The 27,602-nt window shown below is 36.2% G+C and overlaps 1 protein-coding gene across 1 annotated transcript in view; it reads left to right on the plus strand.

The window, feature by feature from the left end:
- GAD2 (glutamate decarboxylase 2) overlaps nt 1-27,602 on the plus strand; it is an 83,571-nt gene that overhangs the window by 7,961 nt on the left and 48,008 nt on the right. The window contains exons 5-8 of the mRNA XM_074269537.1: nt 98-188; nt 750-862; nt 9,271-9,386; nt 20,405-20,484. Of these exons, the coding sequence (XP_074125638.1) occupies nt 98-188; nt 750-862; nt 9,271-9,386; nt 20,405-20,484 (400 nt within the window). The remainder of the gene's footprint in view (nt 1-97; nt 189-749; nt 863-9,270; nt 9,387-20,404; nt 20,485-27,602) is intronic.

A 27,602-nucleotide genomic window follows, 5' to 3' on the forward strand; every position in this document is an offset into this window, starting at 1 on the left:
ACTGGTCAATCTTCTTTATTCAGGTAAATTTTGTGCTCCAGAATTATTTATTTCCACGGGATGAGACCATAATCAAAGTATTCTGATTTATACATAGGTCATCCTAGATATTTCAATCAACTTTCTACTGGATTAGATATGGTTGGATTAGCAGCAGACTGGCTAACTTCAACAGCAAATACTAATATGTAAGTAGCTAAGCTTGTCCTTGTTTAATTCAGGTTAATTTTTGGTGGGATTTTCTTTGGAAAATTTTTTCAATATTTTAAAAGAAAAAATTCAGTAGCATTTACAATATTGGTATGAGATGCAGAAGTGGTTTGTGGCTTTATGTGGGATTATAAAAAAACAATCCAGTAATATACATCATAAAACTCTAAAGATAGCTGTGCTAAAATACAAAAGGAAAAATATTTTTGTAGTTTGCATATATAAATATGTATAACATAAAAAAGAACGGGAACAGATGCTATCTTTTCAATCATGTTACTTTACAAAATTCCTTTTTTATCTTCTCTATGATCAATCATAATTGTGCATTTTGTCATTAATTTTTACTTTTAATTTCAGGGATCAAGCAAAAATAATGAAACCTATTGATAGGTATAATCCTCTGTGCTAACTGTGTTATAACTTTAATGTGATATGAATGGGACATTTTTGGCAGGGAACAATTCTATTAGATACTGTAACTGCTAGATTACTGCTTTGGATTACATAAATAAAATGTGAACATTACTGCACTTCAGGTTCACCTATGAAATTGCTCCAGTGTTTGTACTTTTGGAATATGTCACATTAAGGAAAATGAGAGAAATTATCGGCTGGCCAGGGGGCAGTGGTGATGGGATCTTTTCACCTGGTACGTATTATCTGATACTTACTTTTTGTCTCTTACTTTATGGTTTGCTATGCCTTAAAATGAATCTAGAAAAGCTAAGATAATGAAACCTTGCTAAAGAGAGGCTTCCCACTAATAATATCTGGTGGATGTCTAGGTCTGCTATTGGATAAATGCTCAAGAAATACATAGATGTGCTTAATAGAGACTTAACTGTCCACCACTGTTGATTCCTCCTTCAACTTAACCATTCTATTCTGGGAATAGCAATAGATGAACATGAAAAGCCTGATTAGAAGTGACATTTGCCCTGAAGTTCTACTGTGATCCTCCTTTTTTATAGGTCACTTGAAACCAAGAAATAGAATGTTGTTAATAAGGGAGAGGTTCTTCATAGCTTTCAAATCTTAAAGTGAAAAAAATCCTATGAAAAGGAAAATGTAGAATAAATTAATAACACTTTTTGTTTTATATGATAGAGTATTCCATGAGAGAGATGAAGGAAGAGGAATGGGGAAAGACAGACAGACACAGATAGAGACAGAGAGAAACAGGGACACAGAAAGACAGAAACAGACAGAGATAGAGAGAAGGTGAGGTGGGAAGGAAGGAAGGAGAGACAGACAGAAAGACACAAATACAGAGACAAAGATTGAATGACACATAGAGGCAGAGAGAGATCTGAAGTATATATATTCCTTAAAAATTTTAGACAAAGACATTTACCCTCTAGATTGTTCCTAGTTAAAGTTAGTAAGGGAAAATTGATGCTTCAATAGATAATCTGAAAGCAACAAGGGATGATGATCTCTTCTAAGAGATTCTGGTTCTTCTTTCACTATTGAGTCTTTCCATCCTTTTTTTTTAATTATCATCCATTGTACTTTGAAACTTCATTATTTAAAATTATTATCACTGAAATCCTTTCCCATACAATATAGCAATCCTAAAATGAGAGCTGTGCCCTTGGTTACTAGGACTGCCCATAGACTCAGTTTATTGGAAGAAAGGAAATGTATTTTTCAAAATAAAAGCAGATCAAAATAGGAGAAAGGATTCAGTGACCCAGGGAAAAGAAAGATGGTGTCCTGATTATCACCTAATCAGTGGCAGGCTGATCAGCAGAGATGCTCAAGGCTGAGAGCTCACTGTCTGTGCTCATTGAAATGTGGCCTGCTGAAGAAGCCATAGTCTAGCTTGTCATTTGGTCAGAAACAAACAATAGAACCTGTCAAAGGACAAACATTGACCTCTCTTCCATAGGACTACAAAGATTAAAATCCACTAAAACAAGAAATGGAAGGAGAGTGAAAAGAAGGAATGAAAATGTACTTGTATAACAAAGTTCAGGATTGAAATTACCAGGATGACATGAAATTTCAGATCTACCTTTTTAAAAACTAAGATTTAAATAGATAATAAAAAATAAAGATTTTTTTTTAAATAAAATTATTCAGTTACCCAAAGTGAGAGAGATTTGGAAAGGGGCATGGCTAGCTACATTAAGGGACAGTGGGACTTAAAAGAAAATTATTAAATTAATAAATACCAAATTGACCTGAATTTTTCAAAAAAGTTAGTATATATACTCCAGGAGAAGAATTCTTATTATTTGGGGGCTTGACATTTCTTAGGGTCAATATCTGCTAAAGTTTTGTATAAAGACTTGGAAATCAGTTCTAAACACTACTTTCCTCTGACTCCTTTTATAAATTTGGCAGGTAAGTACAAACACTCCCTCCCTCTCATCCATTCCCCAAAAGAGTCAGGTATTTTTGTCAAGTGACCTCTAGGACAATGTATTCTTTCTGCCCTTTACCTAGAGGAGGGAGGGGAAGTAAAGGGGTAAAAGGGGTGGAATCTACATGTGAAATTGAGCTTTGTAAAATCTTCTAAGACAATTCACTCAAGTGACCAAAACCACATTTTCTGTTTTAGGATGGGAGCCTTGACGCTTCCATCTACTCCTCAAGATTGTAATGAAAATCTGGAAGAAAGAAGTTCTCTGGGTCCATCATAAGGCTTTTACCACACTCAGAAACTTGTCAGGTCTCACCTCCTAGCTCAGAGGCCCACTTAATAATAGCCAGAATTTATATTGTGCTTTGAAGTTCACAAAGCACTTCATGGATAGATACATAGACATATAAATAGATAGATATTGAATTCAAGTTTAACAACAACTCTATGAGGTCAGGATTATTATTCCCATTTTATCAATGAGGAAAATGAGGACAAAAGAAGTGTCTTGTCCAGAATCACAGAGGCAGAGTTTTGAACAATCCAAGTATTCCTAACTCCAAGCACAGCACTTTGTCCACAATAGTGCACATCTTTCTAAGACCATGTGGCTACACAGACATTCATTTTCCTCTCTGTCTTGTCTCTCTGTCTCTCTGTCTCTCTCCTCTCTCTCTGTCTCTGTCTCTGTCTGTCTCTCTCTCTCTCTCTCTCTCTCTCTCTCTCTCTCTCTCTCTCTCTCTCCTCTTTCTCTCTCTTCTCTCTCTCCCTCTCTCTTTTCCCCATCTCTCTTTCTTTCTCTCTCACTCTCTCTGTGTCTCTGTCTGTCTCTGTCTCTATCTCTCTGCCTCTCCTTTTCTCCGTCTCTGCCTCTGTCTCTGTCTCTGTCCCCTTCTCACTCTCTCTCTCTCTCTCTCTCTCTCTCTCTCTCTCTCTCTCTCTCTCTCTCCCCCTCCCCTCTCCCTCTCCCTCTCCCCCTCTCTCTCTTCTCTCTTTCACCTTTCCTCTCTCTTTCTCTCTTTCTGTCTCTCTCTCACTCTCTCTGTGTCTCTGTCTCTCTTTGTCTCTATCTCTCTGTGTGTCTTTTTCTCTGTCTCTGTCTCTGTCTCTTTCTCTCTCTCTTTGTCTCTCTTTTTCTCTGTCTCTCTCTGTCTCTGTCACGTTCTCTATCTATCTCTTCATCTCTTTCTATCTGTCTCTCCATACACAAACATATGGGTATCTATATAGACATGTGTATATGTATATAAATTAAAGGCATTAATTACCAGGAGTTTTGTGTAATTAGGTATGGGTGTCTAACAAGGCAAAGCAGGGACAACATATGAAGGTCAGCAAAATCTGGTAGAAAGAACATTGAATTTGGAATCAGAGACCTTGAGTTCAAATTCTACCTCTCATTTACTACCTATGGGATCATGGATAAGTCATTTAGCTCCTCTCTGCCTTAGTTTTTTTCCTATATAAAATGGGGACCTATAAGATCCCTATCTAACCCATGCCCCAGAACTTAAGCAGATTAGAAGCACCCTTCCTCTACCAGTTTAATGAAACCAGTGCCCAAATCTATGTTACATAAATATTTTTCTGAGCAGAAAAAGGAACCTCAATTTATCCTGATCTGAAGTCATAAATGAACATAAGTAAATAGGATTTGCTCCTCCTTCTTGAAAGATTAATTGTCCACTAATATAAAAATAGGCAACAGACCTTAAGCATTCAAGGTGGAAAAAAATGAGTTTAGTTTCTTAGAAGAATTATATATATATATATTAGCAAAAAGAGTTTTCAGGTCTCTGCTAGCTTGGACCCATGAGGGCAGCAGGAAGGCAATCAAGTCAGAAAAAAAAAAGTTGCTTCCCTTTTTGCCTGGACTATTGTGAATAGCCTCAGAACCAGGCAGAAATACTCTTGCTTCCTGGGAAAAGCACCAGAAATGCCAAAATTATTAGAGGCTAAAGGAACTTTAGACATTAGCTTATATAATTCTATTTTACAGATAATAAAACTGAGACTTTGAGAGGTAGAGTAACTTGCTCAAGATCAATATAGAAAGATGCACATTAAGTATAAGAATAAGGATTTGGAACCCAAGTTTATGCTCTTCAATTCCTCAGCCCATGAGAATGCCAAATTTAGTGGAGTCATTGAAATTGAAGAAGACTAGGATCCCACAGAGAAAAGATATTCAAGAAGAAAAACATAAGGAGGATACAGTCCTTTGTATCACTCAGGATCTAATTTTTTAAAGCACCTAAATAAAAATTCTTCCTTTGTAGGGTGAGTAAAGGCAGTAGACATCTAGGACCAGGATGGTAGGAAATCGAGGTCTCTGCATGTCTGGAGAATCCAAACTTGTGGACTTGTGGAAGGTAAATTAATTGAGGCAGGCCAGGTAATTAATTGAGGCAGAGATTGAAGTGACTTCACAAGAAATCTGCTTCAGTGTCCAGGGCAGCAGTGTCCTAATATCAGATGTCTAAGACTGGAAGGGACTTCTAAGGCCATCCTAGTCCAACCCCCCTTGGAAAATCCCCAAGGAGATTAAGTGACATGAAAACTGACTGGCCCCATTTATGAGCTTCTATCTTTGATATGTGTATGGCATAGGACTTCTCATCATCTTCCCTTCTCCCCTGTCTTGAGAGTAATGTTCATGATTATTTACCAAGGTGGTGACCTTAAGAATCACCTACCCTACCCATGAAGCTAGATTAAGTTTGGAGACCAATTTCAAGTTCACTTCATATCCCTCATCATCAGTTTCCTCATCTGCAAAAAGAAAAGGTCAAGCTATATGTTTTTGAAGTCTCTTCCAGCTTTTGATCCTGTGATCCTGTCATGTCCCTACAAAGTGATGCTCCAAATGATATATATTCACCTCCTTTTACAAAGATGAATCTATTATTATAGTTAGCAGGTTGAGTTCTTCAACAGCAAAGGTTATGGATTTGCATACTCAGTCACCTCATTCCCTTATTTCCAATGGTATAAATTTTCCAAAAGATCAGCTGGGATACAGCGTGCAGCCTGAGACTGTATGACACAACAAAGTTCATTGGTCTTTATGGGATTTGAACCCATAAGCAGAGTCTCACCTTCAATGTATTCTAACTTACTGAGAATGGGGCACCATAGATAATGCTTTCTTCCTTGACCCATTATCCACTTGCCAATATTTGTTCCATTTTAAAATTCACTTCTTATAGTAAACACAAATGAAGTGGATCAAGTAGAAATTCCCTGAACAATCCCCAGAAAGGTGAAGATTTTTAATATGCAAATATTTCCCCAGACTTTTGGGAGTAGAAAAATTCTCCCTGTTTGGGAAGTCCCTATCCCTAGAAAGAAATATAATTTTACTATTCTTTAAAAAAAAAGATATTTTGCAATTCAAAATTCTGAATATTCCATTTTTACATTCAACCTCATTCTAGGTATAAAATAGGTCCAATGAGTCCTTGCAAAAAGTGTGGCTGACTGAATAGCACAGGAACTATTACAGATCAATACCATCTTAAAGCTAGAAGAGATGCTAGATACAATTTAATATAATCCCCTGATTTTATAAATGATAAAGCTCAGGCCCTCAAGAATTTGTTGATTTCTCTAGTAACAGTATGCGGGAGGAAGAAGAAAGAACTCCAACCTAGATGTTAAGACAGTGAGGTCATGAGTCCAGTTCTGCACCAAGCTCACTGTTTAGCTTTGAGTCATCCAATTCCCCTCTCTTATTTTCAGCCTTTTTACCTTTAAAATAAAGTGATCAGACAAGGCAATTCCTAAGGCCTCTCTCATTTGCAAACTTCTGTATTCTAGATATAGAAGTGAGACCCAGGTTTCCATGATTTCAGACCAACAAATAGCTGTTCCTGGCTGAGAGTACTTCAACACAGGAAAAGTACTGTAGTGTAGTAGAAAAACCATTTTTTAGAATGGCTCAGCTCTGGGCTTAGGTTCAAAACTTAAGTTATAATAAGGCCCCACCCCACATAATCTTTCTGTACCACAGTCTCCTTTTTAAATGGGAATACTAATGCTGACATAACTGGGTTAAAACACCACATAAATAAGATCATTATTTGATACAGGACCTGAGTATTTCCTATCTATAAAACACTAGGGCAGGGAATGGGACTGGATTTGGTATAGGAGTTTTCCTATCCATTAAAAACTCAGGTAGGAATTGGGACTGTTACAGGGAATTCCTTCTCCTAGCACAAGCTGCTACCTTTTCCTTAATATATTATGACTTGATTAATTAAAAAGCCAAACTTCAAAGATAGAGTTTAGTCCTGTCATGAGACTTCCTATATGCCATAAAGCTTCAGAAATTCTTCAAAGTATTGGGTCTTCCTTGTCTATCTATCCTTTCTTGGCCCTGAAGGAGATGGCACAGCGAACAGAGTATTGGACCAGGAATCTCTGTGTTCAAATATGGCCTCAAACCTTATTAGGCTTATGATCCTAACAAATCATTTAACCTTGGTTTACCTCAGTTTCCTCAATTGAATAGGGATTTCCTCAACTAAAATTAGGATAATAATAGCACCTACCTTCCAGAGTGATTGAGAGGATCAAATGTGATAATATTTATAAAGCTTTTCTCACAGATCCTATAATAAATCCTGGAAATAAATAAAATGTTTCCTTCCTCCCTACTTTTCTTCCTTCCTCACTTTTCTGCCATCCTTCCTCTTTTTTGGCCCCAGTGACCTTCTGAAAGTCCCACACAGGACATGCATGCTTCTTTTGGGCATGATTACACATATTGCAAGTATCTTACAACTAATAAGACTCATACTTAGAGCTAGAAGGGCCCAAACCTCTGAATTTATAAATAAAAAAGTGAAGTCTAAATGTGTTCATTGTCCTGTCTCAGGTCTCACAAGAGTGGCAGAGGTGAGATTTAAGTCTAGGTCCTCTGGGTTCAGTCCAGGTCCAGACCCATTATTTTTTCCAGTATAACTTGTGGCATCCCCTTGTCACTGTGCTGCTACAGAAATCATGTCTTTTCCCAAGTGTCACTCATGTGTTCATTTTCCCTCAATGTTGCTCAGGTTCCTGACAGAGGGATGTCCCTGAGCTGCAAGAATGTCCCCATTGGAAAGCTGAAAGTCTTATGAGAAATTGTAGTCCTAAAAACAAGTTTAGCACATAACACAAACACAAGCATGCCCCCTGCCAAGGCCAGAGAATAAGAAAGTCTAGACAAATAACATTTAACGAGCTCTCACCTTGTACTACAAACATGAAACACTATCAACACTCCCATCTGATCCAAGCAAGAGGAACTTGGGTATTCTGAGGTCCCCATGTTATTGGATTTAAGAAGAGGAGGTCACTCTCCTCAATCTGGCCGATGATGAGTCCCTGGGTTTCAGAAAAAGTCATTTAAGGTCAACAAAATCCTTTGGTTTAGGGCACAATGCTAATGAGGATCATAGACCCTGGCTGCATTGGACAACTTTGCACAACCACAGAAAGGGAGAAGCTTGTGAAGCACATGCCCTGCTGATGATGGGTCAAGAGTATCATCTTTGAATAGGCAGGACAGCACCACTTCAAACATATTTACCATTTTCTCTGACTTAGAATCTCACACCTCTTGTGTCAACATTTGCATCCATCTGCATTCATTAAAAAGATGGCCATTTCATAGACTCATTAATGATTGAACTAGAAGAATCTTAGAGATCATCTAGTCTAAAATCCTTTAATTTTAAAAGTGAGGAAATTCAGTATTTTTGTTAAGGTCATATCACTTAGGTAATAAAAAAAACAACAAAAATATGATTCCTAAGGATTGGTAAAGAAATGGTTCCTTCTTTTCACAAGCATGATGTGCATTAGCTGTATTCATTGGGGAAATGGTTTTAAATTTGGTAGGGACACATATATTAGGAAACGTGGTCTGGGACAGAGTGCCCCTATTTTCAATTTGATAAAGGCAAGACTATTATGCTCTTAGGCATTTCCCTAACAGATATAACTAGGAAAGAGACTTGCAGCTCTTGCAGATTTTTAAGCTTCACAGAAAAGACTGATCACCTAGTAAGAAGGAATTTACTAGCTGGTGTTTCATTTTCCTCAGTGGCTGCACCTAGATAAGCTCCACTCTGGCCTTTGGCCCTTGGCCCTTCCCTTTCTCTCTAGTAGCAAACTTGAGGGTACATTCTATACTGCTTGAGCTCCAGGCTTATTTTGTATTTCTTATCTTAGGCACAATATTGTTTTTTATGCCTCTGGTCCCTGCCAACTTTCATTTACTCATGCACACTTTGGAGGGTCTCCTGACTTCCTCCAATGCAAAATCAGTATATCCAAAGCAGCTTCTCTGTCGACTGAGTCTAAGGAAGGAAAGATTTATTTCATGACCCAAATTTAATCCAACCCACCTTTCCATCAGAGTCCACTGGGACTATCAGGGTTTTTTCTTTCTTTTTTTCCCCACTCATGAACTTCATAAAGATGAAGAAGCTGCACCCATTGACAATTGAACATCAGTCCCTATTATTGCCTTAGATTTTCTTAGATTTAAGGTTTCAAAGTAAAAAAAATTGTGAATAAGAAAACCATTATGTCAGAAGAGAGTCTCTAGGTTAATAGAAAAAAAAAGAATGTAACTTGTTCATAAATGATGTTACCAATGAATAGAAAAAGTAACAGTGTATTACTGTGCACTCCAGGTGGTGCCATATCTAACATGTATGCTATGTTGATTGCACGTTTCAAGATGTTTCCTGAAGTCAAAGAGAAAGGAATGGCAGCTATTCCCAGACTGGTTGCCTTCACATCTGAGCATGTACGTGTTTCCGTTTTTATCAATGATACATTTTGCAAATGTCACTGTGAAGAAAAGATACTCAGAATTGCTCTCTATCTGTATCTCCATTCCTATCACCCATGGGGGAGAGAGATGGGGAGGGGAGGGATGTATTCTCCAGGAGGGAGGGACTTGCTTTTCTGTTTCTGAGATGCAGGTTTTGTGAATTACAAAGCTGAATTTTCCTTACATTTGTGCTTCTATCGCTCCTCTTCTTCCTCAATAAATGAAGACATATTGACTCTTTCAGACCACTATATACCCACATATATCTAAATGTTCGATCTATTCAGCTGGAATGATAATCAAATACTTACACGATGCCAGACAACTCACTCTTCTGTTGATTTGACAGGATGATGTTCTAACATCAAATAGCAAGTCAGCATCTTTTTGCCTATGGCTAGGTCTGGTCCCACTGGTCCCTTTCTAATCCTCCTTTAAGTCAAGATCCAATGAAGTCAAAGAAACTCCAAACTCAGCATTGAATCTGGACCAGGGTTGGGTTTGCTCCTAATTGCTAGTTAGGCAGTAGGATGCTGATCGTTTGCCAAATTCCCAAATGCTAGCCAACCACCATGCTAAAAGTCTATTAAATGGTCCCATGGTAGCCTTAAAAGGGTAAATTCTCATCTAAAGAGCTTAAGTTTCAAGGTAGGAGGTGAGGGTATAATTTGGACTTTGAGCAAAGCTTCCATTTGATGACTGATTTTTCTAAATCCTACTAGTGGTGTTGAGCTTTCTCTCACATACCAGTGAATGAGCAAATAAGACCAAAACCACAAGTCAGTAGTTTTAAAAATCTTTCTGATTATCATGGCTATATATATGTACATATATATTTATAGTTATATATGCACATATATACTTGAGATCTCATCAGCAACTAGCATCAGATAAGATGCCAACTTATCTTGCCTCTCATTGTGACTATTCTTCACAAAGCTTATTATGAATTGTCAAAGAATCTTAAGGGGTTTTCTCCTTGGATGCTCAAGTACTCCACTGGTGACAGTGAAAGTGAAATGATAGGGAAGGGGAATGGTAAGGAATGGCCAGAGGAGATCTCAGAAAACTGAAAGAAGAACCAACTTCCAAGGGGATATTTTAAATCCAACACTTCCTTTTTTCTTTTATTTTCTACTGCTTTAAATGCTTTATTCTGTTTTCAAAGGAGAAACAAAAAAAGAGGTGGGAAACAAGATTACAAACACATAAAATTAAGTACAAATTATAAAACCCATATTTATAATTTATAACCATAGCTTGTAAGCCCTGTAGTTAAAGGTAAAAGTAATGACCAAATATTAATGAATGATAAATGAACATCTCATTTTGGTTATTTTTTTTTAACTTTTCAAAGACATCCCTTTCTGTCTTCAAAGGAGTTCAGTTAAGCAGGATATATGAAATTACTGAAAAAGCCTCCCTATCTCCAATTTTCTGCATCACTGTGATCTTGCTGAGTTTGGAATTGATGTCCCAAAGTTGTAGTAATGACTTCCTAGTCTCATTTTTCCCTCTAAGAGTGTTCAGAATTAAGTCTCACTATACCCTTATAAAACCCAGAGTTTTACTATAGAAGAACACTAAACTCAGACCAGCTTGGAGCCGGCTCTTTTTGTTGCTGTTAGCCCTGCCTCTGAGAGGGTATACCAGAATACTGGTATATCCCTTGTGTTCTCATGATGTTTATTAATGGCCCCAACCATTTGTCTTTGTCCTGACATATTAGGTTTCATTATCTCCAGGACTGCCCAATTAAGACCCTAGTTTTCTTGGCTCAATCTTCAACCCCATCAGAATAGGAGTATTTTATGCCCTGTTTTCTTTTCTTGGTATCTAAGAGGTAGAATCTGTTTCTATAACTTTTAAGGGTTACTTGTTGAGTTTTTTATTTAGTCAGTTTGTTGTTGTTTGTGGTGGTAGTGGTGGTGGTGGCGTTTGTTTTTGTTTTTTGTTTTTTTTGCAACTTCCTCTTGATCTTCTTCTTCCATATGTAATCAACTTAGACAAACGTCATTTGGCAGGGGAAATTACTATATAAACTTCAGTAAAAGTGCTAGTTGGTTCTGATAATCTTGATGAATTCTTTACACCATATTTGACAGATGAATTAAATTTCATTAAAGAACTTCCAATTTCAAAGATCTATTGGTACAGTTTATTTCCATTGATATCCAGCAACTAGATATCATATAGCATACTGAAAAAGATGTCCAAAGTAAAGGCAGAGACTTAACTAGTAACTTTTCCACAAGCAAAAATAGGATAGTGCAATTGAGAGTGTAAAATGTAGCATATCCTCTCTCTCTCTTCCATTAGCCTTTCACCCATTCACTCAATGTCTTTTGGGGCCTGCTTTCTTCCTCATGAGGTCATCACCAGAGGGGGCCCATATGGCATGAAGAGAACATTTTCTGGACCACTACATGAAGGAAGCACAACTTTCATTTTAGCAATTGGAGCAAAGCTCCAACTTTCCTGCCTTAGTTATAATTCTGTATAAAGATATATTAGGTACATTGGGCATATGGCCAGCCACCAGAACAAAACCACCTTCTTGTCATAGATTGAATGAGGTTGAAGAGCCTTTCAGAATTCATTTCATTTATACCCTATCTCTAGGAAGGCTTTTTAAAATCATTTCAAAAAGAAAAACATCTATCCATAGATACAGGAACCCATAGCATGGGTTTAGTTTGCAATCCATCCTCCCTCTTTAAAATTCTAGGGCCAAAAAATTCATGTCATCTAGCTTAAGCCCATGTTATTATATGGTTGATTCATTTCCTATTGATCACTCCAGGGTAAATTTTAAGAATAATTTGCTTCTATCATCCATGTATAAATCTTCATGTGTTTGAAGACAATGAATGACTGAGCTGCTTCTTCAATTTCTTTAATCTGGAGTCATTTCAAAAAATTTTGTCACACAGATGGAGAATATAGGGGATGAATAAGGAATATGCCATGGGTGACGGCATCAGATTTATATGTCTCTGAAGCTCTTTCAGAATAAGAGAGAGTGGCAGGAAGCCAGGGCATTGGGGAAAACTGCCAATTTAATAGTAAATTCTAAAAAAACTATAGGGATGGCAGCAATGACCAGAGACTACCATAGAATCATAGCATATCTAATTTCTAAGTTACTCAGAGATCATCTAAGCCATACCACCTTTTTTATAAATAAGAATAATGGGACTCATAAAGGTGAAGTTATGATCCAAGGTCATGAAGTTACTGAGAAAGGTAAGAGAGGTAGGTGTAATAGAAAGATCCCTGGATCTGAATGGAGAGTCAAAGAACCACCAAGTTAAAATATTAGCCAATTTTCTTACTTCTTTCTCTTGGTTCTCCTCCTATATGTCTAACTGTTCCTTCTCAGTTTCCTTTGCTGGTTTTTGCCCACATCACACTCACTAACCTGCCATCAGCATTCTTATTTTCTCCCTCTCTACTAACTTTGTGATCTCATCAGCTCCAAGAGCATCTATCATTTCTAAGCAGCTAATTCTCTCCTGAGCCCCAGTCTCTCTTTTTTTTTTCCTGAGGCTGGGGTTAAGTGACTTGCATAGGGTCACACAGCTAGGCAGTATCAAGTGTCTGAGACCAGATTTGAACTCGGGTCCTCCTGAATTCAAGGCTGGTGCTCTATCCACTGTGCCACCTAGCTGCCCCCTGAGCCCCAGTCTCAACTCACCAGCTTGATTGGATCTCTCAAATAGATAGTACCAATGAGCTTCTCAAACCCAACATGTCTAAAGCAGAGCTCGTTGTCTTTTTGTCCAATTCTCCATTATTTCAAACCTTATTCTTATACATATACTATATAGTAGCAGTAGATCCTGGAAGATAGTAGATGTTTAATATATGCTTGTTCACTAACCTTTCTATTCTTCAGTTTTTCTTATATGCTAACTGATGAGTACCCATCTTTATATTGATTACTTAACTCTAATGAACATTTCTCCACTTTTCATTGAATAATTCAGAGTAAGTATAAATAGATATCAAGAAACAGACAAATAGACAGACAGACAAACATATATCCACATCACAGCATTTTATCTCTTCTACTTTGAAAACTGAGTTTGTAAGGTGACATTTATAGAAGCCCACAGGCAGGAATTACATTTAATTACATTTCTGAAAAAAATTGATATCCATATATATTCTCTTATCATACTTTGTAGCAAAGGACTGTTTGCTCACTTTCTTCTCTATTTGTGTGGTCACATTCCAAGATCAGAATTCCACTAGTGATTGACCTTCATGAGGCTCAGGAATTTCACTGAAAACATTCAGAGAAAAAATCTATTCCCTTGCCAGTCTGATTGGAGAAATTTCCTCAGACTGACTTTCTTGACTAGCTGCTCAAAGAAACTTCACAGTTCTAGGTTTAACAAAAATCATGATTGTCCCATCCTTGCCTATTGGTGCCTGTCTTGATATATAAGCAGAAACTTCCAACATTTGTAACTAAAAGAATTTTCCCAAGAAAGAATATACTTTATCCTACCTTTATATATTGGCCCTAGATTTGCATCCTGACTCTTCTTGAGTGAACTAGAACATCATCTCTCTGGAACTCAGTTTCCCCATTTGTAAAATTTAAAAGTTTGGGTTGTATGGCTACTGGCCATAGGTTTGAGGTCTCTGTTGATTCTGAAATACTAAGAGGGGGCAACTAGATGACAAAGTAAATAGAGCACCAGCCCTGAAGTCAGGAGGACCTGAGTTCAAATCTGGTCATAGACAGACACTTAATACCTCCTAGCTGTGTGATCCTGGGCAAGTCACTTAATCCCAATTGCCTCAGCAGAAAATAATAATAATAATAATAATAATAATAATAATAATAATAATAATAATAATAATAATAATAATAAAGTACTAAGAGATAACCAAAAAATCCTAGAATTTTTTCTCTTTACATCCAGAAACATGAGCAACCTGCCTAATGATTCTGTCTGTCCAAATTGACTCTTTTGTAAAAATTCGAATAGAACTAATTAAAACTGCTACAAATGTATTTGAAAAGAAATTATATGAATCAGAGGCTGGGGTGGGGGTGGGGAGAGAGGAAGTCAGGTGGAATTATGGGAAGGGCTTTACTTTTGGAGGCTGGGACCTTGTTCAAGATTTGGCTCTTCCAGTTAATATCTGTTTCCTTGAAAAATCTCATTTAGTTTCCCTGAGGCTCAGTAAGCCTTTTCTGTGAAATGGAGATTGGGATCTTTGTAATGCCTAAATTCTCAGAATGAATATGGGAATTCAAAAAGAGACTGAACATGAAAGTGCTTTGAGCTGAAAACTGTTGTGTAAATATCATTTGATGTTGTTAACATTGGCATTTAACATTTTAGTCTTGTTCAATGGGCTTGAGGTAGAAAAATTCTTTAAAAGTATAGTTTAAAATAGCTTTACAAAAAAAGGCTTTTCAAACCGTATACACTCCCATAGATCTTCATTAAGAAACTAAATCTATAGTTCTGCCCACAAAGTCATGTAACTAAAGAAGGATGGCAAGACAGTGAAATTTAGAGGGCACAAACAGGTGTATCATGTGAGTATCTTGCCCCATTCTGTTCCTCTCTAGCAAGCAGCCTAAGCAACTTTGGAATCTCCTCCCACACTAAAATTAATTTTCTGTTCCTCTCCCTCCATCCCTCCCCACTAAAAAAGGCCAGTGTCAGAATTTCCCTACCACCACTGATGATTTGAAATAAATTCAGTATTATTTACGGTGGGTACGATTTCATACTTCTTGCCCTGGGCACCAAAATTTCTAGTGACCAATTTTCTCCTCCTCCTGAATCAGAATCCTGAGCCCTGTGAGATCCTCAGCTTTAAGCTACTTTCCATTGAGCTCATTATTTTTCCTATGTGACACAAGCTCTTCCAAAAATAACCTCAATGAAGCAGCAAATCATATCTAAAAGGAAAAAAGGTTCTTTGTAATCAGGACATCCAAGATCTTTTGAGGCAAATTACCATAGTTAACTGACTTTCAACTTTACAAGCCAATTCTAACTTGCCTCCACTTCTTGAAACTGAGTACTGGCACTGAGTCAGTGGTACTCTCTGGGAGGCTCTGCAGAGATTGGTCTTTATCATTTATATTAATTTCATGGGGGTTCAGAGAGATAAGGAATAAAGGAAAATGGTCACTATTGCCTTTTTTGCCTTAGAAAAATTATTCTTGGGAGATGATGCTCTATAAGAGTTTTGATTCTATAACCAAGCATCTCCGAGTGTAAAAATTTTTAAGCCAGAAAATAATGGTAGTTCTATTGGGCTCTGAAAGATGTAAATTCATTGAAGTTTATATAACTGTAGACTTTTAGAGCTGGAAAGGACCCTAGACTCTCTTATTCTTATATAAGTAAGAAACTGAATAATGGAAAAGGAAGAACTTGCTCAAAAGCACATAGCTAGCTAGTGATCCATTTGGGACTAGAACTGGCCAACCTTAGGTATTCTCTCTCAGGAGTATTTTGTTCCCCCTTTTCCACCCTCAAGTGCTTGTATGTTCTATTCCCTTCCCTTCCTCTCCTTCACCCTTTTCCTACTATTAAAGTAGGATCTGAAAATCCTTCCCAGTAAGGTAAAAATGGCTGTTTTTTAGTTTATTGTTACCTTACTCGGGTAAAATTTTAATTTTAATAGGAATTTCAAAGGAGTATAATTTTTAATGCAGGATTTAGACAAGGGCACACTAGTAAATGTTTAACAATAGTCTCTGGGGGAAGGGGAATGTATCTATGACATACTTTTAAGTTTCACCTACATTATTAACATTTTCCCTATTATCTTCTTATATCTAGACATTTAATAAAACAAAATATTAAACTCAAGTTTGTAGCATTTGCCATGTTCCAAGGTGTGAGTGCTCACTCTCCAAATTTAAGGACTGTCTCTATTAGCTTGAGCAAGTGCCAACACACTCCTAGACAGATTGCTCTTTCATTAAGATGCTTATCACAACCCAATAGACCATGCATCATAGACTTAAAGCTGTATGGAAGGATATCTACCCCAATCCCATTTATTTTTATAAATGAGGAAACTGAGACTGGAGGAGCAGACATATTTTGTCCAAGATCACAAATAGCAAATATCAGAGATAGGATGTGAACCTACCTGCATTGGCTTTTCATCGAGCCTTCATTTCAGGGCAGCTTGTGGTCCAGTTTCCTTATAAGCATCCGTTCTAGTTTAAAATCTTCAGCTGTCTTCTTATTTGTCCAGGTCAAAGTTATCTTTTGTTCTAACATATATTTAGGGTACAACCCCCAACAGGTGACTACAGATTGCTAATTAGTCCTGGGTCTGAAAACCAATAGTAACTTCAAACCCACGTCTTCCCTTCTTTCTTAGTGTTGTCTGCTCTGAATTATTTTGATCTCTTTGGGAACATGATAAGCTATATTCTTTTTGAATCACAATAATTAGAATTTAATGAGCCAGACTCTCCAGGGGATAAGATTCACCCCACTTGCAAATCATGTAGTTTAGGATGCTGCAATAACTTATTTAGTTCATTGGAGGAGGGTTTAGTGAACTGAAACTATAATTTATCTAGATTGTTGTTGCTAAACCTTTCCCACATGGGCAACTATTTTTCATTTTCCCAAAAGTACTAAAAAAGTCTTAGAGGTGGAAAGAAAAGGATGGAATGGGAGAAGGAAAAGCTGGAGGTAATTTTGACCTGCAAGTCACCAGGGGAAAGGGGACAAATTGGTCTTAACAAGTCAGTCAGAATCTGAGTGTTGACAATGAATTTACTAAACATATGAGCATTGACCCCTGAGAAGGAGATCTCAGTCCCCAAATCAAACAATTCGGGCTTCAAGACTGAGCAATTGATCATAAAAAGTCTTGATTTAAGTCAGGACTTCTTAATCTTTTCTGTGTCAGAGACCCCTTGACAGGCTGATGAAACTTATACTTCATTTCTCAGTTAATGCTTTTACATGCATAAAAGAAAATGTATAATATTACCCCAAAAAGTTAGATTATGGTTAAAATATCTGGTCCAAATGATGATTTTAAACTATAAATGCAGCTTTCCAAAGTGCCTAAATTATAACCTGATGGAGAAGCTAACATACCAAGAGAATCTGGCTCAATATGGTTTCTCTCTGAGCTCTCTACAAATCTGACCTATTCTCCTACTGGCCTCAGAAGGGAGAGAAGATTTATTATCTCCATTAAATGGATGAGAAATAGGCTCTGCACTCCCAGGCCATCAGGCTGAATGGAACCTGGGAGGTCATCTTATTCCATCTTCCCTCCTCAGCAACAGTGCCCCCAACTACACAAAGCTGACAAGTGCTCACTCATTTCCTTATCTTCCTCAAGCAGCTAAAAATGGAATTATGTGCTTTACTATTAGAATACAATCTTCACATTTATTATATCCTCATTCTGTGGAATTTAAACTTATACCAAGTAATATCCAGATTTTCTGTATCCAGGTTTCCAAAAGAATCTTCTTTTAAATCACAGAAATTAGTCATTATTAAGTCTCCATTTTCCAGATAGTATATTCTGTTGCTTGAAAAAAAAATCAATCAAATATAGTTAAACAAAAAAAAAAATTTAATCAGAAATTTGGTTAGAACAGAGAAAAAAAAAGAAGTGAAAGGAAAGAAGGAATGCCCAGTCCAACTTATTCATTTTACAATGAAGGAAAATAGCACCCAGAGAGATTAAATGATTTATCCAAAGACACATAAATAAATAGCAGAATTGGAGTTCTAACTCAAGACTTTTGACCCTAAATCCAATTCTAGAGAAGGTTCACCAGGAGCTCACACCCAATAGATACTCTGTTCCATTGTTGCACAGTTGTGGTTGTTGGAAACAATTTTTCTTTCTGTTACGCTATGGTTGGTCTGTTTGTAACATTTATCTATGGGAGGTTTGCTCTGATCTCTTGGGTGCCATAGGGAAAAATATGCTTGTTCTTTCACATGCCGCCCTTTGAAGTCAACCAGCATGTTTTCCCGTAGCATTCTCTTCTCTAGGCTAAACAGTCTTAGTTCCTTCAACTATTTCTTGGTGTCTCTTCACCAACATGGCTTCTTTCTTTTTAACACACTTTTTAATTGATATTTCTTAGAAAAAGCCATACCTAGAACAAAATACAAATTCCAGGTATAGCAAGAACAGAGAAGAGTTAGGCTATTCTGTTGCCTGTATGGTTTGGCTTTTCCTTGTTGGTTAATCCTCTGAGACCTCCAGAATATATATTTTCACTTACAGTGCATTAGCAAAGGTTTCTCTGAATGACTTTTAATAACTCTGTCTTTTTTTCTTTCCCTTACTGAAAAATTAAGCCAATGTGGAATATTTCTTTCTCTCTTTTCTTTTCTGCTTTCTCCTTTGTCCATTTCCAACACCAATACTTTCCTCCCTCTCTGAGCTTTCTGTTTTTCTATGTGTATTTATTTCCTCCAATTTGTATTATTCTGCACAATGGTCAATTATACTGAGTAATTGGTCCTCTTTTGAGAGCCCCCATTTGTTCTTATTAGAGAGATTAAAATTCTTCTTCCCATTGACCAGGTGCACTAGATCTCTTCTTTATCACAAATTGGCCATTTTACAGCTTAATATTTTCAAGCCTTTGCATTGAGGTGAGCTATCCAAGACGTTTGTGCTTGCTGGAGTGCAGCTGGCTCTCTTTGATATGCATTTTCTAAGCACTTTCCCAGTTATTAGCATATGGGCAATATTTTCCCCTTTGATGCTTTGCTTTCTGGGTCAAAACATACATCAGATGTAAATAAACATAAATTAAAATATCAAATGTGATTCAATATAGAGGATACTTTTTAGAAAAGATTCTTAAAATCCTCCAAAATTAAGTTTTACTTTTTGTTTTGTTTTTTTTTCTTGAGTTCCTATGTATTTTGATAATATTTTCCTGCCTCTAAGAGCTTAAAACTGGAAATGACAGTCCTGTTTATCACTCTTTCCCCACTAAATAGTGCTTTTTAATGACAGCATGTGGCCTTTTAATTATGGTTTACTTTTTGCACTACTGCCAACTATAGTAGAAAAGTGATTTTTTTCTGGCTTGTTAAATTCAAGACTTAGCTGTGACAGCCTACCTCGAACAGCAAAGCCAGATATTCTTAGAGCTAAATGTAGGCATAAGGAAGGAAAGAACACCTCTTGGAACTGTAACTTAAAATTCCAGTCAGGAACGCCATGAAGATTTAAATTGAGGAAACAGCTCTTCTTTTGGACAGCTTAATGATCTGTTAATAGTGAAAGGCTGACGGGCAGATGCATTACAGCTAGGCTTAAGTTAGCCTTTCTGGGCTCTACAAATTATAGCATTATTACAACCATTTGAATAAAAAATCAGCTCCTGAGTCACAAGCCAAAACTCATTCAAAAATTGGTCTTTAGCATCAGTGGCTCTTACTTTTGTCCAGTTTCCTTGCTAGCCAATAAATTCATGCTTTTTTCCAACCCCATTTTCTAGTCTGCTGAAAGTCCCTTCATCTGAGAAGTCGCTTGTGAAGTGACTGGCCCCTCTCATGGTACTGGGATGATGTATGCTATGCTTAGGGCCAAATTTTCTCCTTGGTTGAGCACATAAAATTGCACTGAAGTCTCTAAAAATTGACTTGGTTCTCCCAGTGGCAAAATCGGGGGTTGGTTTGTGTGTGTTTGTATGTCTGATCTTGAAATATATAACTTCTTGGATCCAGTTAGCATATTATTAAATCTTAAAAGTGAGGTTTGTTTGGAGTCATTGTCTTGTGTTGGGAGATAAAGGTCACCTGAATTTCCTCAGGGTCATGGAAATTTCCTAGAAAAAAAAAAACTCACTGAAAACTGTCACATACTCTCAGTCATTCAAGGATACAGAGGGACCTAGCAGGGTTCAGAATAGATACTGAAAGGGAAAAGAAAACAGGGGAGATGCGAACTGAATATTAAATCATGACTGATCATAAACATGCTTTTTTCAGAGTCACTTTTCAGTAAAGAAGGGAGCTGCAGCATTGGGGATTGGAACAGACAGTGTGATTCTGATCAAATGTGATGAAAGGTAAGCATGAATTTCCAACCCTTGTCCACCAACATCATTAAATTGAAATCTGCCTGGCCAGAAAATAGATAGAAACTGGGGCACAGGAGCAGTATACCTCGATCTTCACTGACATCAGGTCTTTGTGACTTTGATGTTGGGGTGATATTTAATATCCACTCTCTGAGGGAACACCGTCCATGCGCTTCAGTGTCCCTGAACCTTTCAAAACTCCCAACTGAATGGAAGTCTTCCTTCTACATTAATACAAAACAGAGAGTATTCATCATCCGAGCCAGCCAGCAATAGCAGGTGATGTGAACTTGGAGTTATAGTGTCGTCATCATCCTTTTAATGAAATTATGTAAATAAGATGGAAGAATTACAAATCACATACACACTGAGCAAAAAGCCAATGATGCCCTCAAACCTCATCAACTCTGTGATTTCCTTAGTTCATTAAGGAATGAAACCAAATAACTCTGGGAAAACCTGTTATAAATAGAATTTGCCTTTCACAATAGTTCACTGTCATTAGGCAATGTTATTGCATTTAGAGAATTGTTTTTAAAACTTCTACAAGATAGGATTTGAATAAATAAAGGGAGAGGAAGAGCAAATCCAAACAAATTTTTTTAAAAAAATATGAATAAAAGCACAGAAATAGTCTGGTAAATGAGGTAAGTATTAGTACCCCTATTTCACAGTTGACAAAATTAAAAATTCAGAGAAGTTCAATGACTTGCTTATAGTCAAAGATGGAGCCTGGACCTGTGATATCACTGATTACTGGGAACTCATGGATGAGAAAACTCCCAGCTACCAATGTGAGAAGGCACCTCTTCTGAAATTTATAAATTGAGAGATTTGTCTAGGGTAAAGATAGATTAAGTGTCTTAACACTACCAGTAATGAATGGGTCCTTGAACTCAGATCTTCCTAGCTGCAAGACCAGTTCTCTATACTCTATGCCTTGATACCTCTTACCCATGATGAAACACTATATGTGAAAGGAAGAGTTAGTTCATTATACTTCTTTGTATTTTCTTTGGCTCTCCTAAAAATTAAAACATTCCCAACATTCCATTCAATTCAGATTCAGCAGACTTTTTGAAGCTCCTACTGTGAACAAGATCTTGTTTCTAAGTTGAAGGGTTACAGTGATTAAAAAAAACACAGTCCTTGTCTTCAAGAAGCTACCATTTTACTCAAAAACATTCTTGGTTTTTCAGTAAAGAAAAACCTTCCCATTCATTTAAGAACTTGGCCCCAAAAAAGGAGGAGAATAATAGACAAGCACTTATTTGAAGGAAGAAGAGTTTGAAGGACTGAGTTAAAACAAAGGAGGAATGAGATAGAGAAAATGACAAAGAAAAAGAGAAAAAATTTAACTAAAAATAATAATAAATATTTAATATAATAATAATAAATATTTTAAAAGAAGGCTTAGGAGAGAAAAGAGAAAAAAATAAAGGTATATTTCTGGCCATTACTAATAAATGTTTATTATAAGATTTATTATATTAATATATCTTAGATACATTATGAATTTAATAATGATATAATGCTGAGGCAATATAATATATTTTATTATGTATATAATATGTAATATAATGATTATAATCTAATGGCATAACATATTGTACTATAAAACAATTAATATTGTATATAACATAATATTATATAATAACATAATGTACAATGCTACAGTATACAGGTCTGACAATAGAATCAGAAAAGTTTGAATTTGGTGTCTGACTTTGAAGTTCTGGGTTTAAAGTCTGCCTTTGACACATTTTGGCAAGTAACTTAGCATCTCAGTGCCTAAGGAACTCTAAATCTCTATTAGAGATGAGTTGCTGATGATCACAGGTGGAAAGGATTGCCCATATTGATGATATCCCAAGTCTTGACACAATAAAAAATAGATCTTCCAGGCTATTGAATTGCTCCACTGGGGAGAAATTATGGATGACTGAAGATGGCAGTCTCATAGAATGAGAAGGGTTATCATCTGCAAGGCTGATGATACCATTAACATCAAGGGTCCACTGAAATATCACAGCATGGAAGTGATATCCATGAACTGAGGAATAAATGTTCTGATAGAATGTCATTGAACACATGCTATTCTGAAATGACAATCAATGATGTTTCAGGGGGGAATCAGGATAAGGAGTTCCCCATCTCCTCAAGAGCTTTTCCCAACTTGAAGTTGATAAAATAATACTTTCTCCCATTTAGACTTATTGGGATGATAGAATGGAATCAGATCATGGGCTACAAAGTCTAAATTGTTGGCTCTAGGAAGGACTTAATAGTCTTAGATATTGGAGTTAGATCTAAAACACAATCAAAATTAGTGAGAATACTTTATCAGCCATCTTTGCTTTAGGTCAATAGTTCTCCAACTTTTTGGAGCTCTTTATACTCTTAAAAATTATTGAGGAACCCCCAAAAGCTTTTATTTATGTAGATTTTATCTATCAATATTTACCACATCAGAAATTGTAATTTCTTAGAATTATTAGAAAAATAGTTTTGATTTAGCAAGCTTCTTCAAAAGGTCTTGGGAATGGAAGGAAATCAGCATTTATTAAGAATTTGCTTTCGGGGCAGCTAGGGGGCGGAATGGATAGAGCACCAGCCCTGAATTCAGGAGGACCAGTGTTCAAATCTGCTCTCAGATACTTAACACTTCCTAGCTGTGTGACCCTGGGCAAGTCACTTAACCCCAGCGGGGGGGGGGGGGGGGGAAGAATTTGCTTTTTAAATAATATTTTATTTTCCCTCCAACTATATGTAAAAACTGTTTTTAATGTTTGTTTTTAAATTTGAGTTTCAAATTCTCCTTCTCCTTCCTTTCCTTCTCTCTCTCCCTGAGAATTTTAAGTAATCTGATACAGGTTACACTTTTACAAATATCTCATTGAATCTTCACAACTACTGTCATTCCCACTTTGCAGCTAATGAAACAGGCAGGCAAAAGTTACATGACTTGATCAGAGTCAAGACAAGTCTGTCTAAAGGCAGATTCAAAGTCAGTTCTTCCTGACCCTTACAAGCTCAGCACTCTCTCCATTATATCACTATATATACCATATACCCTTAGACCTCCTAATCTACACTTGGCTTAATTTTGAACTTTACCTTTTTAAACTATGGCTTTAGGTAGATACATCCATGTTAAACCCAGAAAAGTAATTCAGGGAGAAAAAAAACAAAAACTACCACCACCAACAACAAAAAAAACAAAAAAAACAAAAAAAAACACTTAAGGTTTTCAAAGAGCTTCAAGCATTTTCTCCTTATTCAGCCACTGAAGGTTCAGCTCAACCCCATCTTGCAATTGCTCTCCCTATGAGTTTTCATCTCTTTCACTGACTCCTTCTGACTGTGCATATTAGCATGTCAGTTGCCAGGAGACAATTTTTTATCTTCCCAGGGGCCCCAAATGGCAGAACCATTTTCACCCCATGTTTCACTGAGGACAATTGATTTGCAATCCAAACAATAAAAGGAACATGTCCTAGTTAAGAACAATCTGTTCTTTCCTTGAGTTGATGCTTGAAGTAGCAAGTAATAAAAGCTTTTAGATGCTTCCATAGTTATTACCCTGGATTACTTTGAGGCCCTATATTTAGTTGGAATATGATGTCCTTCTAAAAAAGAAGGAAGAGGGGAAATGGGAGGATGGCAAGGGTTTAAATGGATGTAGGCCAGATCATACATCATCCGATGGCCCATAGTCTCTATACTAGATCCAATTTTCTTATTGGCATTTCCTTTAAAATTAGGAATATGTTTCTCAGGGGAAGTAAATTACAAACAACTTGGAATAAAATTATACTTCCCACTACACTAAGCCTTTTGAAATAAAAAAATAAATAAATATAAAATTTGAAAAAGAAATAGAGCTTTCCCTCACTGATTTGGAATAATAACAGCACTGGAATATAGGAGAAAGCCAGATTTGTCAAAGAAATGGGTTTATGGTGAAATCTGGAAGGAATCTCAGAGATAATAAAATGCAACACTTTCATTTACTGCATCATTTTGTCCTATTTATTACATATGAGAAGCCAAGAAATAAATAATACTAGTGAGCAAAGTAAGATAAGGTAGTAGAATAAATTATATAGTAATATTTCATAAATATACAATTCTTTAAGCTGCAAGAATTAAACAATGGATCTTTTGGAGGGATCCTTGCTTTCTTAAACTTTAGATTTACAAAAGTTATTTATTTTGGGCTTGTTGACAATATCTTTAAGGATGGGAAAGTCTTAGTTGACTTTTTACTAATAAATTGTTGTAAATGCATTAGCGCAATAAAAATTAGCATGGTTTTGTCGTATCTAGAGTTTAAAGGTGGAGAAAAAAGGGGCAAATCACTATTATATATTATATGTAAAAAAGATGAAACTATGTTCAGAAAAATTGAATGCTTTCTCTGAATAGATTTAGCCCACTGAAGGGGAAGACGGATGCATTCGAGGAGGTCTGCCCTTGGAGAATGAGTAGAGAGAAGAAGAGGGGAGAATGGTCTTTGAGCTAGATAGTCTTCAATAGACTCCAAAAGTCCATATGATGGAGATTGGGCTTTCTTTAGCCACACTCATATCCCTCAAGCCTTTATTCCCCAGTTTAGGTCAGTTTATCTCTAAATCATAACTCCTAGATAAAACATATTCAGCTTAATGTGGTTTTGCTATATCTTAGGCTAAAAATAAGGGTGATGAGGGAAGAGGAGGAAGAATAAAGATCAAAACCATATTTTAATATAAAGTTTAAAATACATCTAACTTTTGTTTATTTCTCTAGCCTTTATTGATACTTTTCTTGTATTAATTATAATAGTTATAATTTATATAGGTTAGCTCATTTGATAATCCCAATAACCCTTTGAGGTAGATGCTATTATCTCAATTTTTCAGGAAGGAGAAAATTGATAAAGGTGAGTTACTCAGGTGAATCAGAATTTGACCTCAGTTTTTTCTGCTTGCAGAGCTAACCTTCTATCTATCATATCATTTAGTTCCTAAATTGACATAAGTTGTTCTTTGGGGTTCATGAATTATTACTGAAATACAAAAAAGAAAAGCACTTCCACCCTTTATCTGAAACCATTAAACATGGAAGCAGGTGAGCCTGGGTTAATTAAATCATTTAGCCTTTCAGTTTTTTCATCTGTAAAATGGAGATTACAATAGCACCTACTTCACAGAATTGTGAGGCTTAAATGAATTAACCTAAGATGATTAGCAAACTTTGAATTACTATATAAATGTTATCATCATTATCATTATCTTGTTGTTAGCAAGGAATAATAAATTCAAAGAGTGATAGATGGACAGGGTTAGGATGGGGCAAAGTAACAATTTAATCAATCATTAAACATTAATTAATCAAATATTTTATCTAGTTCTTATGCACACAAAAAAAAAAAAAACAAGAAGTCTCCTGCCTTCAGTGAGCTTACATTCTTTTGAGAAGATAAATATTATACACAATGAAAATATTATGCACTATAGAGAGTACTAAAGAGAGAGCACTAAACTAGATGGTGGTAAAAGTTCCAAAGGACACTAGGCTGCCACAGATAGATTTTGCATTTAGCTGTTTCCTTGAGGCATTTCTTCAAATTTTAAATCTTAGAAGCTTTTTGTTTTGTCTTCTTTCCAAAATGCTTTAACCTGACCCCCCAAAAAAAGATGATACTTGGTCAGTTTAAGTTGACTGCTGGAAGGTACCTCAAGGAAGGATATGTCCTTCCAGGTCTCTTCCAGCTCTATAATTTTGTTTTCATTTTTCATTTTTTAAAGCAGGTGTTTCCTACACATCCTTTTTACTTTGTAAATTACAACTCCATTACAAAGCCTAGGATTAGCTAAGTACTCTACTTTGTCATTCATGTTTACTCTAACAATTTAAATTCTAAATTATCTGGGGTCATTATATTTGTGTATTAAATGAACTGATTCTGCCCAAAGCCATGATTTCCTCTCTAACACTAAGTAAAGTAGTTAGGTAGGCTCATGAACTCTTTCAGGTCATTAGTGAACTGCTCAGTACACTAAAGCATGGAAAATCAGCATCAATCATTTTCGGGCAGGATTATGGGTAAACCATTTGAATGTACTGTTTCCATATGTATGTGCACATTTTTTTCTTCTCATTCAAGCATCACTGAATTTGCAACCTATATATTGCAAACTCAATTTATTAAGCAAATTTATATTTATATGTGCGTATATATATATATATATATATATATGTATATATATATATATATATATATATATATACATATATATATATATATATATATATATATATATATATATATATATATATATTTCATCTGAAAGAGTTAAGGATTCTAAGAAACAGCCATGAGGAAGGAAAGCATTCCAGGATGGTTGACCTATGAGAAGGCAAAGAAATGGAAGATGAAACATCATGAAAAGGGAATTGGGCCAGCTTGCCTGAACTTCAGGGTGATTGAGAGGTAGTGAGGTGAATATATATCTGGAAAGTAGGTTAGAGCTGGATTCAAAGGGACTTTTCCAGTGCCAAACAAAGGAAGTTTATCATTTATCCTCGAGACAATAGGGAGCCACTTCTTAAACAAGGGAGTTTGATTGAACTTGATTCAGAAAACATACCCTTCATTTTAGAGATGAGGAAACTGAGGTCCAGGGGATAAGTGACTTTATCCAAGTTTTGATATAACTAGTATCAGAGATAGAATTTGAAATCATGTCTTTTGATTCCAAACCCCATGTCCTTTCTACTGCAACATCTTGCTTTTCATTATGGTGGTAAAAGGAAAGAGCTGAGACAGGATGCAGAATTAAGAAATTATTGCAATATAAAGTGTTGAAAGTCTAAACTAGAGTGGTGACTGGGTAATAAAGATAAGCAAATTGACCAGTGCTTAGATTTAGAAAATAAAGAAAAATAATGACTTAAAGATGACTCCAAGATTCTGAATCTGGGTGAATAGACAGGATAGCAACAAAACAAAACAAATAATTAGACAAAGAAAGAGCAAAGGACTTTGAGTGAATATAGGAGGTCATGCCTAAAGGAATTAAGATTCCAAGAGTCAGAAATGAAGAGACCAAAACAATTTG

The sequence above is a fragment of the Sminthopsis crassicaudata genome, chromosome 5 (assembly GCF_048593235.1).
Source record: "Sminthopsis crassicaudata isolate SCR6 chromosome 5, ASM4859323v1, whole genome shotgun sequence".
Classification (NCBI taxonomy): Eukaryota; Metazoa; Chordata; class Mammalia; order Dasyuromorphia; family Dasyuridae; genus Sminthopsis; species Sminthopsis crassicaudata.